Genomic DNA, 14,733 nt, shown 5'->3' with positions numbered 1-14,733 from the left:
TCTGCTATAACTGCTGGCCTTGACTGGCTTCATTTGATTGTACGGCTGACGCCACGCTCACTTAGTCCACTCAGTCCAGCTTGATCTGATCTTAAGAAGTAAGTGTAAGTGCAGATGAACTAAAATGTAAACAATATATTTAAAAAATATATATCAATAAAAAAATAATTGCCTATATAATTATATTTTTTGCAGGAGAATCAATACTTTTCAATAGCCTGTCAAAATCAAAAAATAAATATTTTCAGATACTTTAATTCCTGAACTAGAAGAAATAAAAGTTTGGTACAGGCCCTTTAACGTGCCCTTTTATTATCTAACTACATACATTTAATCACGGTTTAGTTTGGTACAATCATCTTTCCGCACACAGGAGGCTTTAAATCCACTAAAATAATAAAAATAGTATTAATTTATATTTGATTTGAAAACCAATCTCATTTGCATGTCTACATTCTTCATAATACCCACGGATAAAACTGCACGGACTTGAGTTTTGTTCTGTTTGTGTTAGTGTGTGTGTGTGTGTGTGTGTGTGTGTGATAGGTCTTTACTCCACTGCAGCCCAAAGGAGGACACGGGACACAGTTTTGAGGTCCAGGAAAAGGGAGGAAGAGGGAAAGAAAATCAGTCTTTTTGATGACGAGGAGGAAAAGAAGAGTTGTAAATCCAAGGCTGTTAACTCAAAGCACATGTGGCTCAAATAGGAACGAAAAGTGAAAAACCAACAAAAAAATAATACACTGTCTTTTTTCAGTGAGAGTCAAAAGTAAAAGGCAAAAAATGTGACGTGGTTTTGGTGATTTCGGCTGAAAAAAGTCAGTCTTAATTAAATGTGTCTCTCCGTGTTCTTCTCTCTCGTGAGTTTACCTCGGTGAGTTATTCAAGGCCAAAAGTGCTGGTCTCCTCCACAGCGGTCACAAGCTTTTCATAGAGCATTGAAAACGAAGGATAAGGAGGAAGGTCCAGGCGGTTAAAGCAAGTGTGTGCCCTGAGGAGAGAAAAAAACAACAACACTCAACATTAAAGAGCTCATATTACTCTGTTTTCTGTTCTAATGTCGTTTCCTCGTCACAAAACACACCTGGAGTTGTGTTTTTTTTGTTTCACTCGCACATGTTTAACACACAAACATGTATATTTAGGCTGAGTTCTTCTCTCAAACTGTAAACACTCTGTTCCACCTTGTGATGTCATCATGTGGCGATACAGGAAGTGCTCCACTGTGTTTTTAAACTCCACACACCTTCATTTCTAGAATCATTTGGCTGATTTTAACCCTGGAATTGCCTGGAATCTCTATTAAACAAAGGGTAAAAGGAGCTGTTAACTTGAAAACTACCACTGTGTGACATCACAAGGTGGAACAGAGCGTTTTGAGCTTTGGAGATGTAGACGGATAATAAATAAAGATAATAAAGTGTGACTCAAACATGTGTGAATGAAACAAAACACAACTCCAGGTGTGTTTTTGATGAGCTGACAGGATTATAACATGACTAACAGCTCATAAGAGTCAATTTTGTGTAATATAGGACCTTAAAATGGGGATTCAACAATTAATTGGAAAAACTGTGACAAGTCGACTAATGAAACGATCATTTGATGAGTCGATCAATAAAATAACTGCTCACTAAACTGCTAAAATAACTGTTAGTTCCAGCCCAAAACAATAATAGAAACACTACATAACATTAACTCCACATTTTATCATTACAAGTTAAAATCTTTGAAAATATTTATTCTCAGATATTGATACTTTGCAGTGACTTCTCGCTGGGTAGTGTTCTACATGTAGCTCTGTGGCGGAATGCTGAGCGGTTACCACGGTGACACAGTGCATTAGCAAACGCCATCGAAAACGTTTTAAGACTCTAAACTCTGAGCTTGTGACGAATCCGAGCGTTCACGGTCCTGTTCAGGAGTTTGATTTTCAACAAAAAAGACGATTGACTAACTGAAAACTGTTGGCTAACGCTAATGCTAATGCTAGCTAGCTTGTGACTGTAATTTTATGTGTCAGAGACTTGTTTAGCAGTCAGATCAGCTCACATGTTGTAGTTCAGTTAAGTCAATTCTTTCTGGTCAGATTGTGTTTAAACAAAGATCAGATTAAAGTTTAAATCGGGTAACAGAGCTTCAGACAGAGCAGTGCCTACAGTTAGCATCACATCCGCAAGGAATGTTGATGACATCAGTTGCAAAGTATCAATTCCCGTGTATTACAAAGCGCACGTGTGTATAATTTTTGTGAATGCTGTAAAGAAGAGTAGATCAGATATCGTATGTTGCATATTTTTATTAGTACCTTGGTAACGAGGTGATTTTGCCCCATTTTTCCACACAGAATCTGCGAGGTCCGTTACTGCCCCGGAGAGAAGCAAAGCCCTCATAAGGAATACTGGACGTGCCTGTGACAAACTGGACAAGAGGAGACACAAACATGAGCTCGTGTTAACTACAGTACGACTCCATGGAAGGACATTATACTTTTATGTAGAAAAAGTAAAAGTACAGGTTGTGGTCTTGTTTTAGGCTCTGTGTTTGTTATTTTGGAACGTTAACGGTTAAAGATGAGGAAAAAATGACTCCTTAAAAGTATCTGACAACATGGTGCATTCTTTATTCACTTGAGTCAGAGGAAACGTTCACACGCCACAAATCTGATCATTATCTGTTTATCAGTTTGTGGAAATATCATGTCGAGATCATCATGAGTAATCAGTTTGTTTTGACAAGGAAAAGAACAAGCTAAAGACAAAAATGAAAAGAAAAAAGATAAAGATTCAAAGAGTTATTTTAAAATGAACAGGATGCCCCACTATGGAATATGGAATATTGAGACGATGTAATAAGATTATTTACAGGCTCATTTTGGTCCTAGAACATGTCATAATGTTTGAACTGAAGCTGTTCAGTAGTTATGTGGAAAATAAATGACATTTACATAACAGATTTGAATCTGTTGTGTATTATGTTCACTGTGTTTTAAGGAAATCAGTGCCATTTTCCATCCCTACTCTGGTATTGGCTAATATCAGGCTTTGGCAGATACTTAAAAATATTGATAGCAGAAGTGAAAAAAGCTGGATTGGTGCATCCCTAAAATGTATTGTACTTTTCTAAATACACTCAATAACCTATAAGTGGAGTGAGTTTGTATTTATGTATTATTTATTTATGTATGTTGTGTTTGTTTGACATGTTGACAACTTTTTGTGTGTGTGTGTGTGTGTGTAAATCTTATTTTTGTTATCTACCTTGATTTTATTACTATAACTTGATTTTGTTAAAGAATAAAAAAAGGGATCACAAAACACGTTGCTTTGAAAATCTATTGATGACCTCATATTTCTGATGATCACATTCCTCTTGTGCACATAAACACACATCAGAAATCAGATCTAATTATTGTGTTATTATCTATATATATAAATATAATATATAATATAATATATTTTATAGTATGTTGCTTATCCTCTGATCTGATTTCCTGCCGGTGTAAATGTACTCAGTGGTGGTGAGTTGTTCATTCTCACGTGCAGTTCCCTGCCCCTCCACACGATGGCAGCACTGCTCTGAAGTGTGTGTGTCAGTGCTTTTATACCTGCAGCAGCCTCAGCCTCTGTTCGTTGTTGAAGCGCTCCACGGCTGCCCAGAACCAGCGAATCACTATGTGGTTGTCATGGTAACCTGCGGAGACGAGGAAGAGGAGGAAGACGAGGAAGAGGAGGAGGAAGAGGAGGAGAGAGGGAGAGAGGGAGAGTAAGATGGAGAAGCATGAGTCAGATGAATAACAAATCGAGCCTCTGTGTCTCTCTCTGAAACATGATTCTGGAAAAGGCCCTGAGGTATTTGTGTAGCCACAGTCGCCCCGGGACAGAGAGACAGGGATGTGGCAGGGACTCTGTGGAAATGGACGTCTGTGACCACTATGTCAGCACTATTAGAGATCCAAACAGTCTGCAGTGATAGTCGTAGTCATAGTAGTAGCAGTAGTAGCAGTAGTAGTAGTAGCAGCAGTAGTAGCACCAGTAGTAGCAGTAGTAGTACTAGTAGCAGCAGCAGTAGTATTAGCAGTCTTAGTAGTAGTAGTAGTAATAGTAGTAGTAGTAGCAGTAGTAGTACCAGTAGTAGTAGTAGTAGCAGCAGCAGTAGTATTAGCAGTCTTAGTAGTAGTAGTAGTAGTAGCAGTAGTAGTAGCAGTAGTAGTAGTAGCAGCAGCAGTAGTATTAGCAGTAGTAGTAGTTGTAGCAGTAGTAGTAGTAGCAGTAGTAGTAGTAGCAGTAGCAGCAGTAGTAGTAGTAGCAGTAGCAGTAGTAGCAGTAGCAGCAGTAGTAGTAATAGCAGCAGCAGTAGCATTAGAAGTTGCAGTAGTAGCAGTAGTAGTAGCAGTAGTAGTAGTAGTAGTAGCAGCAGCAGTAGTATTAGCAGTAGTAGTAGTAGCAGTAGTAGTAGCAGCAGCAGTAGTATTAGCAGTAGTAGTAGTAGCAGTAGTAGTAGTAATAGTAGCAGTTTTTCAGTGTAAAGTGAATTGGAGCCAGAGTGGTTGATCACTTCCTGTTTGTAGCGCAGTGGCTAACAGGTTTAGCTATGTCCATTTATAAACAGTCTGTGGTTTAATGGCAGAAGAGGCTTCACTGAGTCTCAGTCGATTCATCAAGTAAAAACCCTAGACCGGCCCAGACAGGTCCAGACCGGCCCAGACAGGTCCAGACAGGTCCAGACCGGTCCGGACAGGTCCAGACCGGCCTGGACAGGTCCAGACAGGTCCAGACCGGCCCGGACAGGTCCAAACCGGTCCAGACAGGTCCAGACAGGTCCAGACCGGTCCAGACCAGCCCAAACAGGTCCAGACCGGTCCAGACCGGCCCAAACAGGTCCAGACTGGTCCAGACCGGCCCAAACAGGTCCAGACAGGCCCAAACAGGTCCAGACTGGCCCAGACAGGTCCAGACCGGCCCAGACAGGTTCAGACTGGTCCAGACAGGTTCAGACCGGCCCAGACAGGTTCAGACCGGCCCAGACAGGTTCAGACTGGTCCAGACCGGCCCAGACAGGTCCAGACCGGCCCAAACATGTCCAGACTGGCCCAGACAGGTCCAGACCGGCCCAGACTGGTCCAGACCGGCCCAAACAGGTCCAGACTGGTCCAGAGCAGTCGTGAGCGTGAGTCCTTTGTCTCAGATTTGCTGGAGCTCTGGCGTCAAAAAACCTTTTAAATTGATCTGAATGAACCTACTGAACTAAACCAGGACCATACAGGACCATACAGGACCATACAGGACCATGGACCACTATGGACCTGCTGGACACTGAGGGATTACACATGTATAAGACACATGGGAATAGAAAACAAAATAGTACCATTTAAAGTGTTTTTCATTACCATTGTGGTATTGGAATCAGTATTGAGTATCAAGTCTATTCCTTAGTATCAAAATCGAGTTTGAAATTTTAGTACACTAAGAGATGGGACAAAATGGATAATTGTGAAGATCCCAGTCTGTCCCTGTGTTTCTGTGCTGTCTTTCCTTTGCCTTCTGTGTCTGGAGCTGGGCGGAGACTCAGGCACTGCCCACTATACACCTGCAGCCAATCAGCAATCAGGCCTCCACCTCGGGAGCACAAAGGGACTGAGGATCCTTCATTCAGCACCAGATCGTCAGTGGATCCTCCGTGGTACAGTTGTGTTGGGCTCAGTCTGTTTTTTGTGGTCATGGTCATAGCACTCAGCTGATGTTCATCGTTTTTTGCCAGATCACGTTTCTTGGGCTCACCCTACACCTCAGCCTCCGACCCAGCTTCCTACGACCGATTCGAACACCTCCACCTCCAACCCATCTGCCTACGACCTGCTCGTCCAAACAGCATTCACATCCTCTTGCTTGTAATAAACTCTGTTAAACCTTTACTCTGAGTTTGTATCTTTTATCCCCCAGACATTACGCCTTTGTTGTTTTTGAGATATACAAAATTAAAAGAATTAACAGTAATAATTATGTGTTTTTGTGGTTAATTTTATGATACAATCGCATTTTTCAATATTTGATCTTCAACCAAGACCATTCCTCTAACATAATTCAAATATTGTGTATTGATATTAAAATAAAATAAAAAACTTGAGAAAAAACATATTCGTCATTAACACCGACCCCGGAAAAGTGCTATATAAAAATAAGAGCATTAACCATAATTACCAGTACATTCTGGATACACTGAGACAGCAAATAAATAACCAAGACCTGTTTGTGTTTGTGCTGAAAAATACATCTCCGTGGACTCATTAAAAATGCATATTAACGGTTTTGCTAATTGTTTCTTGCACATATTACGAGACACTGTAAGAACTGTCTGTGAGTGGTAATTAAAAACCTGTGAATGTGTTCTGTGTGATTATGACACGTTTGTAAAATAACATGCAGCACTAGAGGAACAACGTGACGTGACTTTTGATGTGTGCGGCCTCGTATATTTGTAATGTGTATTTGTGCTTCTGTACATACTCGTACACTATATTTTTCAGGTCCACATATAGAAATTTAACCTCTGCACTTAACCCATCGTTCAACCAGTGTCTTAAACGAGCTGTACCTGATTTTTACCGTCCTAAAAATGTGAAAAACAGAACTTATTTTAAACGGTTTGGTCCAAAGTTATTCAGCATTTCTCTAATACATTTCTCTGGGATGAGTTTAAAAGCACTTTTCACAATTTTCTGAGCGACAGTAAAGCTAACCACAACTAGCATGCTAACTACACACTTCCTGATTACGGGAAGAGAGAAATGTGAGAAAATGTTAACGCCTGTGTGAGAAAAGTGTATAAAGTGTGTGGTGAGGGGTTTTACAGACAAAAACAGAGAGAATAATGTAAAAATAAAGATCATACGTCACGGATTTCACCTTTTCCGGGTTATTTTTAGAACGTGACCCCCACGATAAACCAGGGACCAGTGTATTACAACAACAATCTGCATTTTAAGAATATTAATTTCACATGTCCTCATCTGTGTTAAACATTATTGGCCTACAGACTGTTGTGGTGTCCTTTGAAACACATATTTTCTTGTGTTTCTGTACTTGGTGATGCGTTCCCTCTGTACCTCCTCTGTACTCTGTGTTGTTCCTCCAGTCTGACAGGTCGATCTCAGCTGTTCCTGCGATCACCAGCTCCAGCTCACGGGCGTCAAACACAGACACCAACCGCACATCCACCACCTAAACACGCACAAGATAAAACTCACTTAGAGAACTGTGGGAATAAGACAAACTGGGCCCTCCAGGGAGTCTAATGTGGCCCGCAAAGGGACTCTGACATTTTAAGAAGAATCTATTTGGCACTGAAAGCTTGTCTAATATTTATCCAATATTTTTCTAATATTGAAAGTGAATTCTATCATACATTTCTTTGTAGAAGTATGTGTCGATGTGCAAACTGTCATTACCTTTAGCTCTCGACCCGCTAATGTACTTTTATTTTGACCTGCTGAGGAAAAAACTCACACACTGCACTGCTGCGTAATAAAGTATCTATTTAACTGTACCCACTGATTTCCATTCATATATATTTTGAGTTACATTGTGAGTGGGAGATGTAGTAAATATGTGAATTTAAAAAACGATGTATAATATGCTATGAAGGTTTCAAAAGTCAGTAACACTAAACATATTAAAGTCGTCACATCACAAAGCCAGTGTGACGTGTTGTACCTCGTAGAAGCCCCTGACCAGGCTCTCCGTCTGCTGGGCCACTCCTCTCTCGATCCTCCACTTCACCATCCGCTCGATGTATTCTTTTTTATTCTTCTCGGACACAGGGATCCCAGCGCCGCCCGGCTTCAGCTCCCTCTCTGTGATCTACAAAAGTCAAATAGTGATATTTAAAGATGCACTGACAGATGCCCGTTCACTACATCAAAATGGGAACTAATAGTCGACCAAACAGGGCCAAACCAAGTCCACACGAGGACTAAACTGCACAAGGACCTGCACCTGTTACAGCTGTAGGGCTTAAGTTGTTTTCGTTGTTTGTATTGGTTGATTATGTTTCGTGTGTGTCCCTGAATCTGTCAACTTCTCCATGAATTCCTGCCTGTGTGAGTCCTTGGCTGTGATTGGAGGACTGTTTCCCCGCCTGGCCAATCCCGGGGCCACCCTCAGCCGCCTCCTCCCCATTTAAGAAGATCCAGGACACTTGTTTGGGACGACTGGGCTGTGTGTGTCCAGTCTGTCATTTCGTGTGTGTGTAGTGTGTCTCTTTTGTCAGTACTGTGTTTGTCTGTCAAGATTTTGTTATATTACTGTGAATTTTATGTTTTTGTTAACTTTACCTGTTGTTTTTGTTTAAACCTTGTCTGTTTCAAAATGTTTTAGTCTGTTCAGTTTACCCTTAACATCCCTGTTCATTAAGATACTTCTTACTTTACCATTTTTTCTTCTTTTCTCACTTCCCTGTCCCCACATGAGCTGGGTCGTAACATCACCCTTACATTATATTTGGCACAAAATCTACATTACTCTAATATAATATCTAGCATATTTGTTTTTAACATATTAAAACAGCTGAAACGTGACACAACTGAAATATATGTATTATGATTAAAGGTCCTATAATACACAAAACTGACTCATGATCTTAAGTCATGTTCTGATATTGTTTTCTCCTCAAAAACAGACCTGGAGTTGTGTTTTGTTTCATTCACACGTTTGAATAATCCTGCATCATTAGTCTGTGACATCTCCAAAGCTCAAAATGCTCTGTTCCACCTTGTGATGTCATCAAGTGGTAGTTTTCAAGTGGTTCTGTAGAGATTAGCAATTCCAGAAGCTGAAATGATCCAAATGATTCTATAAATGAAGGTGTGTGGAGTTTAAAAACACAGTGGAGCACTTCCTGTATCACCACATGATGACATCACAAGGTGGAACAGAGTGTTTTCTGTTTGAGAGAAGTCAGTTCTTTCCTCACGTACCTGTCCAAAGACCTCCTCGTTGACGGTGAAGGTGAGGTCCAACATGTCCTCGATGTCGTTGTCCTTCATCCACTGCAGACTCTGATGAAACTCCTCGTCCAAAAACTCCAGGTCGCTCAGGTCACACGGGCTGAACCGGGGAGAAAAACACAGATTTACACTGATTTATAACTTTTATCTGCATCGCGTTTTCTAATAAGATTTTGTTTAAACTCACACAGGCTGAACCAGGAAGAAACAACTTAAAAACAACTACCAGACGATTAGTTAAAGGCACAGTATGTAATTTATATTAAAAAAAAGACTAAAATAAAAGCTTTTTGTTTCATTTTGGATGCTTTTGTAACCCCAATATACATAAAATAATATACGTCAAATAAATCAAAGGTTACATTTTTATTGCACTGAAAAGGTTATTAAAACTTACTGGGAGTGGACTTGCAATACAAACCCAACTCTTTCCTTTGGCTATAATCTTCCTAGTATGGCATAAAATGTATCTGTCTCCATGGAGAATGTTCCGAAGTATGGTTTTAACGTTACATACTGTACCTTTAACTTAGTTCAGTTCATAATTTCCTGTAGAGGAAATGTGGACTGAAGGTAAACGTGTGGATCACAGACTCATCGGAGCTACATGTGCTGGAATCAGTGCAGGTTCATTGTGATTTGTGCAGTTTCATTGTTATAAACAGTGATATATTTCATATATTAATAGTAATAATAACAGTAAAAGTCTATAAAAGGTTTAATATCGTCAGGACTCACATTCGCAGGAGTCCTTTGTAAAACGGTCGTGTGAAAAAGGCATCCAACAAGTACTGATGGACAAGAGCCAACCCCAGGATACGCCCACTAAATCTGAACCTGGAAAGAGACAGGGAGAGATGGAGGAGAAGAGAGGATGAGGGGAGAGAGAGATGGAAACGAAGAGGGAACGAGGGGAGAGAGAGACGGAGGGGAAGAGGGGATGGAAAGAGAGAGAGAGACAGCAGAGAGTGTTACATGAACTCATTTTACAAACAAAACCTCAGACACACAGAGGCACAAACAGCAGAACACAGCCGCTCAAATGGTTCTTACAACAACATTAAAATTGACTTTCTGCTTTTATTACCTCGACTAAACTGGATTTATTTCCACGTCTCCTTTAGACTCAGATACAAGGAGATATTTCAGAGAGGAATTAACATGAAATAAAAAATATGATTAAATAAACTTGTGAAAATGTTGTTTATGAATGAAAAAGATGCAGTGCTAATTCACTGATACAAGTCGTGGATTTTCACATGACACATTTATTTAGCCATATTTTAATGAATTAAAGATGTCTCACATTAGCAGCTGTGATTGGCCCGTTGAACATGTATGAACCAATCCAAATGCTGCTCTGATCGAGCTGATGAGACACTGTTAGAACATGATGATAATGGGTTCATTTTGTAAAATATGTCCCTTTGAAGCAAACATCTCACCACTCGTGATGGTTGTCCACAAAGGCGGACATGGGGCTGATCTGGACCGTGTACGTGTCGTTGGCTGAGTACTCGAACAGGCCGTAGTACGGGTTAAACAGCTCCCGAGAAACCAGGAAGAAGAACTCCCTCGAGGGACCGCTGTAGTCCAGCCTGCGGAAACACAAAGGGTTTATCAGCAACGGATGAAGAGGCAGGTTCTCGTCTACAGAAGAGCCCTCCAGAGGACCTCAGGGTCTACGGGAGGACGTCAGAGGACCTGAGGGTCTGCAGAAGGACCTCAGGGTCTGCGGGAGGACGTCAGAGGACCTGAGGGTCTGCGGGAGGACCTCAGGGTCTGCGAGAGGACGTCAGAGGACCTCAGGGTCTGCGGGAGGACGTCAGAGGACCTGAGGGTCTGCGGGAGGACGTCAGAGGACCTGAGGGTCTGCGGGAGGACCTGAGGGTCTGCGGGAGGACCTCAGGGTCTGCGAGAGGACGTCAGAGGACCTCAGGGTCTGCGGGAGGACGTCAGAGGACCTGAGGGTCTGCGGGAGGACGTCAGAGGACCTGAGGGTCTGCGGGAGGACGTCAGAGGACCTGAGGGTCTGAGGGAGGACGTCAGAGGACCTGAGGGTCTGCTGAAGGACCACAGGGCCACAGGAACAGCCATGTTTTTAAGAACAAACTCAAGACCCACCTTTTTAGCTTAGTTTTTGATTAATATTTAATGTTTTATTTGTTTATTATATTTAGTATATTTATTTATTTTATTGGTAAGAGGGTTTTGACAAAACACTCTTTGAAAATATTTTTTTTTTCCCAGCAACATTAAAAAAAAAAAAAAAAAAAAAAAAGCATATTTCTCAACATAACTTCATTATTGTCAACTATGTCAAATGCACAAAAATCCAATCCAACTCAAAATGAAATAACTTGCAATCTATGTTGTAATGATATTTACTCTTGCGTCCAAATGAATTAAATGTCTTTTCTACTTAAACCACATAAAAAGTCAAGTTTCTTTAAAAAATGTCAAAAACACTCACCAAATGCACGGATCTGACAGAGTGGACACAAAAACATGTTTTCCGTGTGTTACACAGATAAGGTCCACTGCAGCTCATTTATTTCTGTTTCATTTGTGAGCTGCTTTAATGACCTCAGGAAAGGCTCAGGCTGCAGTGTTTAAATAAATGGATCAGAATGGACTCATGGAGCTGACACTTTCAGCTGTAACTGCAGACGTTTCAACAATATTGGTCTTAAATGTGAAAAAGAGTCAAAGTCAGCAGGCTGTGTGTGGTGCTGTGCTCAGTGTAACAAGGAGGCTTTTATATTATTTAGAAAGTAATATTACTGCCTAATTTAATCAGGTTTTAAAGGTAGTGATGTTTGCTGTCTTAAAAACAGAATTAGTCCATTTTATAGTTTGCATTTATAGTTACATAACACCAAAGATCTACCCACCCGTCCTCTCCCACAAAGCTGACGTAGAGTTTACTTCTCTGTAGATCTTTCCGAGAGTAACACATGATCTGATTAAAGGCATCCTCCAAAAGGTGGTCTCTGCGAATGATTAACCTGGAAGCACAGAAAGAGCCTTTATGTGCTAACAAAAGTCAGACGTTTTTACAACATATTTGAAGACTATATTTACTTTTGTATTGATAAAAACTGAAAAAAAAATACTAGTTACATAAATGTCTGCCCTTCAGTTAAAGCTAAAAAAGCAGAACTTACTTCACTTTCCCCGGGCCTTGACCATAACCTTTCGTTTCCAACTTTCTATAAAAGTTTCTGAGTTTGGCCTCAAAATCTCTCTTGTACGGAGCCGGAGCGCGGGCGTTGGCTCTTTGGGTCCCTGTGAAACAAACGAAAAAGAAGGAAAACAGAAGAATCGTGTGTTAAATGAAGCGTTCGTACAGTGAGGGCTGGGACTGAGGTGGGGGTGGTGAGATGATTTCAAGATTTAAAAATGAAGAAATGTTTACCTAAGCTTTCGATTGTCTATGTTGAAAATAGGTCAAATGAAAATAGATGTTAATAAACCTGATTTTAAATGTTTTGTGACTTAAAACGAACAGGGGCATCAGTTTTAGTCGCTTTAGTTTCGCTGAACGAGTCCTGCTTTGGCTGTAAGTTTAAACATTTTGGAAGCTTTTATTTAAACAGTGTATAAATGTATTTGTGCATAGTATTATAGAAATATACAAGGATGTATTTAGAGTCACTAAATATAACAAAAGACATATTGATATAAATGAAATCTTATATATATTTTCTGGGTTCCATCCAAATTGTGTCTAAATGTGTGCGCTCTATGGGTCCTCTTTATTTATACTCCACCCAGAGCCCTGAGGTCAGAGGTCAGAGGTCAGCTCACGACCAGAGGTGACAGAGCCTTTTCTGTGTCAGCGCTCAGACTATGGAACAGCGCCCTCTGCCTGTCAGATCCTCTCAGTCTTTAACACAGTTTAGACTGAAAAGCCACCTCTCCTCCCTGGTATTTAACACTAACTAGACAGGATATGTGGGGGTTTTATTGTTCTTTCCCTGTGTTTTGTATGATCTGTTATCTATTTTTTTTTTTTTTTTTTGGAGTTTTATTGGTCCGCTGAAGTTGTTTTTAAATGTGCTAGATAAATAAAATGGAATTGAACTGAATCTTAACAGTAATATTTGTAATCACAAGTGACAAACTGCAGAATGAACTAACTGACCATTCATTTATCCATTTTTCCATCTATCCATCCATCTTCTTCGTGTTATCTGGGGCCGGGTCACGGGGCAGCAGTCTAAACAGGGACGTCCAGACCTCCCTCACCCGAATTTTTAAATACATGTGACACAGTTGTCCCTCACTATATCGCAGTTCACCAGAGATAAACCAGGGACCGGTGTATTCCTAAATGCCTAATGTAGTCCTTATGTATTTATTTAGCTAATTAACTGTACTTTGGTAGTTGATTGTGTGTGGGGATTTCTGATCGAACAATAAAATACATACAGTTATACAAATAAAACTAAAATATCAGATACGCATAGTGTCATATAATATCTACTGTATATTTATTGTACTGTGGTAATTGTGTGGAGCTTTCTGATCGTTCAGTTTCATTAATATTTAACTCATCTTTCAAGTGTCTATGTTGTTGAAAATAGTTCAAATAATAAAATAGATAGTTCAAATAAATGTTAATGTGACTTAAAATAATTATAGGCATCAGTTTTAATTGTTGAAAAAATTAAATTAACAAAAATATCAGATTAACACAATATTTTTCTCATATTTTCTATGCGGTGTAGATCATCATACTAAAAACGCAATAAAAAAATTTAAAAAAATGATAAATAAATCGTACCAGATGAACATAGTACTGTAATACTTTCTATATGGTATGGGTCATAGTACAGCAGTGACCTTATTGTAGACACACAGACAGACAGGATTACCAGGGGAGCTTTGAGGGGACGAGAGGCAGTAACCTGGATGAAGTAACGGCGGCACATACGACATGACCTCCTCTTCAAATAAACTGCAGACACAACATATATTTAGTCATTATTTTATAAAAGTTTGGTTTGTAGCGTAATATAAAAAACAAATTAATGCTCTACTTTCATTTTACTTCTGGATATATTGGTATATTTAAATGTAGATGAAGAAATTCAGATGGAATTTTCAGTGACAAATAATGAGAGCTATGGAAAATGATACAACAACTACTACTGTAATTACTTCTACTTCTACTACTACTACTACACAAAAGTTTTCCTCTTATCGGTTAACCTTTTCCTGCATATTCTATATAATAATTTGGTAACACTTCATAATAACTACACTTAAATGACCCTTTATAAAGCATAAACAAAGATCTAATTCAAAATGAACAAACATTTAATTAATGATTTAAGGTTAGTACTTAATATCTAGATCACTATAGTTCGCCTAGACTTTTCTTTTTTTCGTCATAAAAATCATGTTAAAGGAGGTATCATCATGTACTTTTGCCTTTTTTCACACAACTACCTCTATTTTACACCTTTATCCATCCTTATTTTTCCTCTGATGCGTCAAATAAGTGTAAGACCAGTTTAAGTACAAGAAAAATATAAAAACAAATGTACTTTTGAGTAACTTTTATGCAAGCAAGCAATGAAAAAAAATATCTGGCCAGCTGCAAAACACTTTAAATTACATATTTGAACAATAATCAACATTCATTATTATTTATTACAGCCCTTCCTATTAAAAACGTCAGGTACCTAAAACATTGATTTTGCCAGTTCATATTTTTTTAA

At 39.5% G+C, this 14,733-nt stretch overlaps 1 protein-coding gene across 1 annotated transcript in view; it reads right to left on the bottom strand.

Moving 5' to 3' along the window:
- Positions 1–554: 554 nt before the first annotated feature.
- The window catches only part of hecw2a (HECT, C2 and WW domain containing E3 ubiquitin protein ligase 2a), a 43,796-nt gene continuing 29,617 nt past the window's right edge, over positions 555–14,733 (bottom strand). The window contains exons 20-30 of the mRNA XM_055230400.1: positions 13,885–13,967; positions 12,172–12,292; positions 11,899–12,012; positions 10,450–10,602; positions 9,743–9,841; positions 8,975–9,104; positions 7,713–7,859; positions 7,106–7,220; positions 3,608–3,693; positions 2,309–2,421; positions 555–991 (exon numbers count right to left, since the gene is read on the bottom strand). Coding sequence (XP_055086375.1) covers positions 880–991; positions 2,309–2,421; positions 3,608–3,693; positions 7,106–7,220; positions 7,713–7,859; positions 8,975–9,104; positions 9,743–9,841; positions 10,450–10,602; positions 11,899–12,012; positions 12,172–12,292; positions 13,885–13,967 — 1,273 coding nt within the window. The 3' untranslated portion in view covers positions 555–879. The remainder of the gene's footprint in view (positions 992–2,308; positions 2,422–3,607; positions 3,694–7,105; positions 7,221–7,712; positions 7,860–8,974; positions 9,105–9,742; positions 9,842–10,449; positions 10,603–11,898; positions 12,013–12,171; positions 12,293–13,884; positions 13,968–14,733) is intronic.

This window comes from Periophthalmus magnuspinnatus, chromosome 21 (assembly GCF_009829125.3).
Source record: "Periophthalmus magnuspinnatus isolate fPerMag1 chromosome 21, fPerMag1.2.pri, whole genome shotgun sequence".
In the NCBI taxonomy this organism is placed as follows: Eukaryota; Metazoa; Chordata; class Actinopteri; order Gobiiformes; family Gobiidae; genus Periophthalmus; species Periophthalmus magnuspinnatus.
The sequence above is the reverse complement of the archived record's forward strand: the minus strand, read 5'-3'. Positions and strand labels throughout refer to the sequence as shown.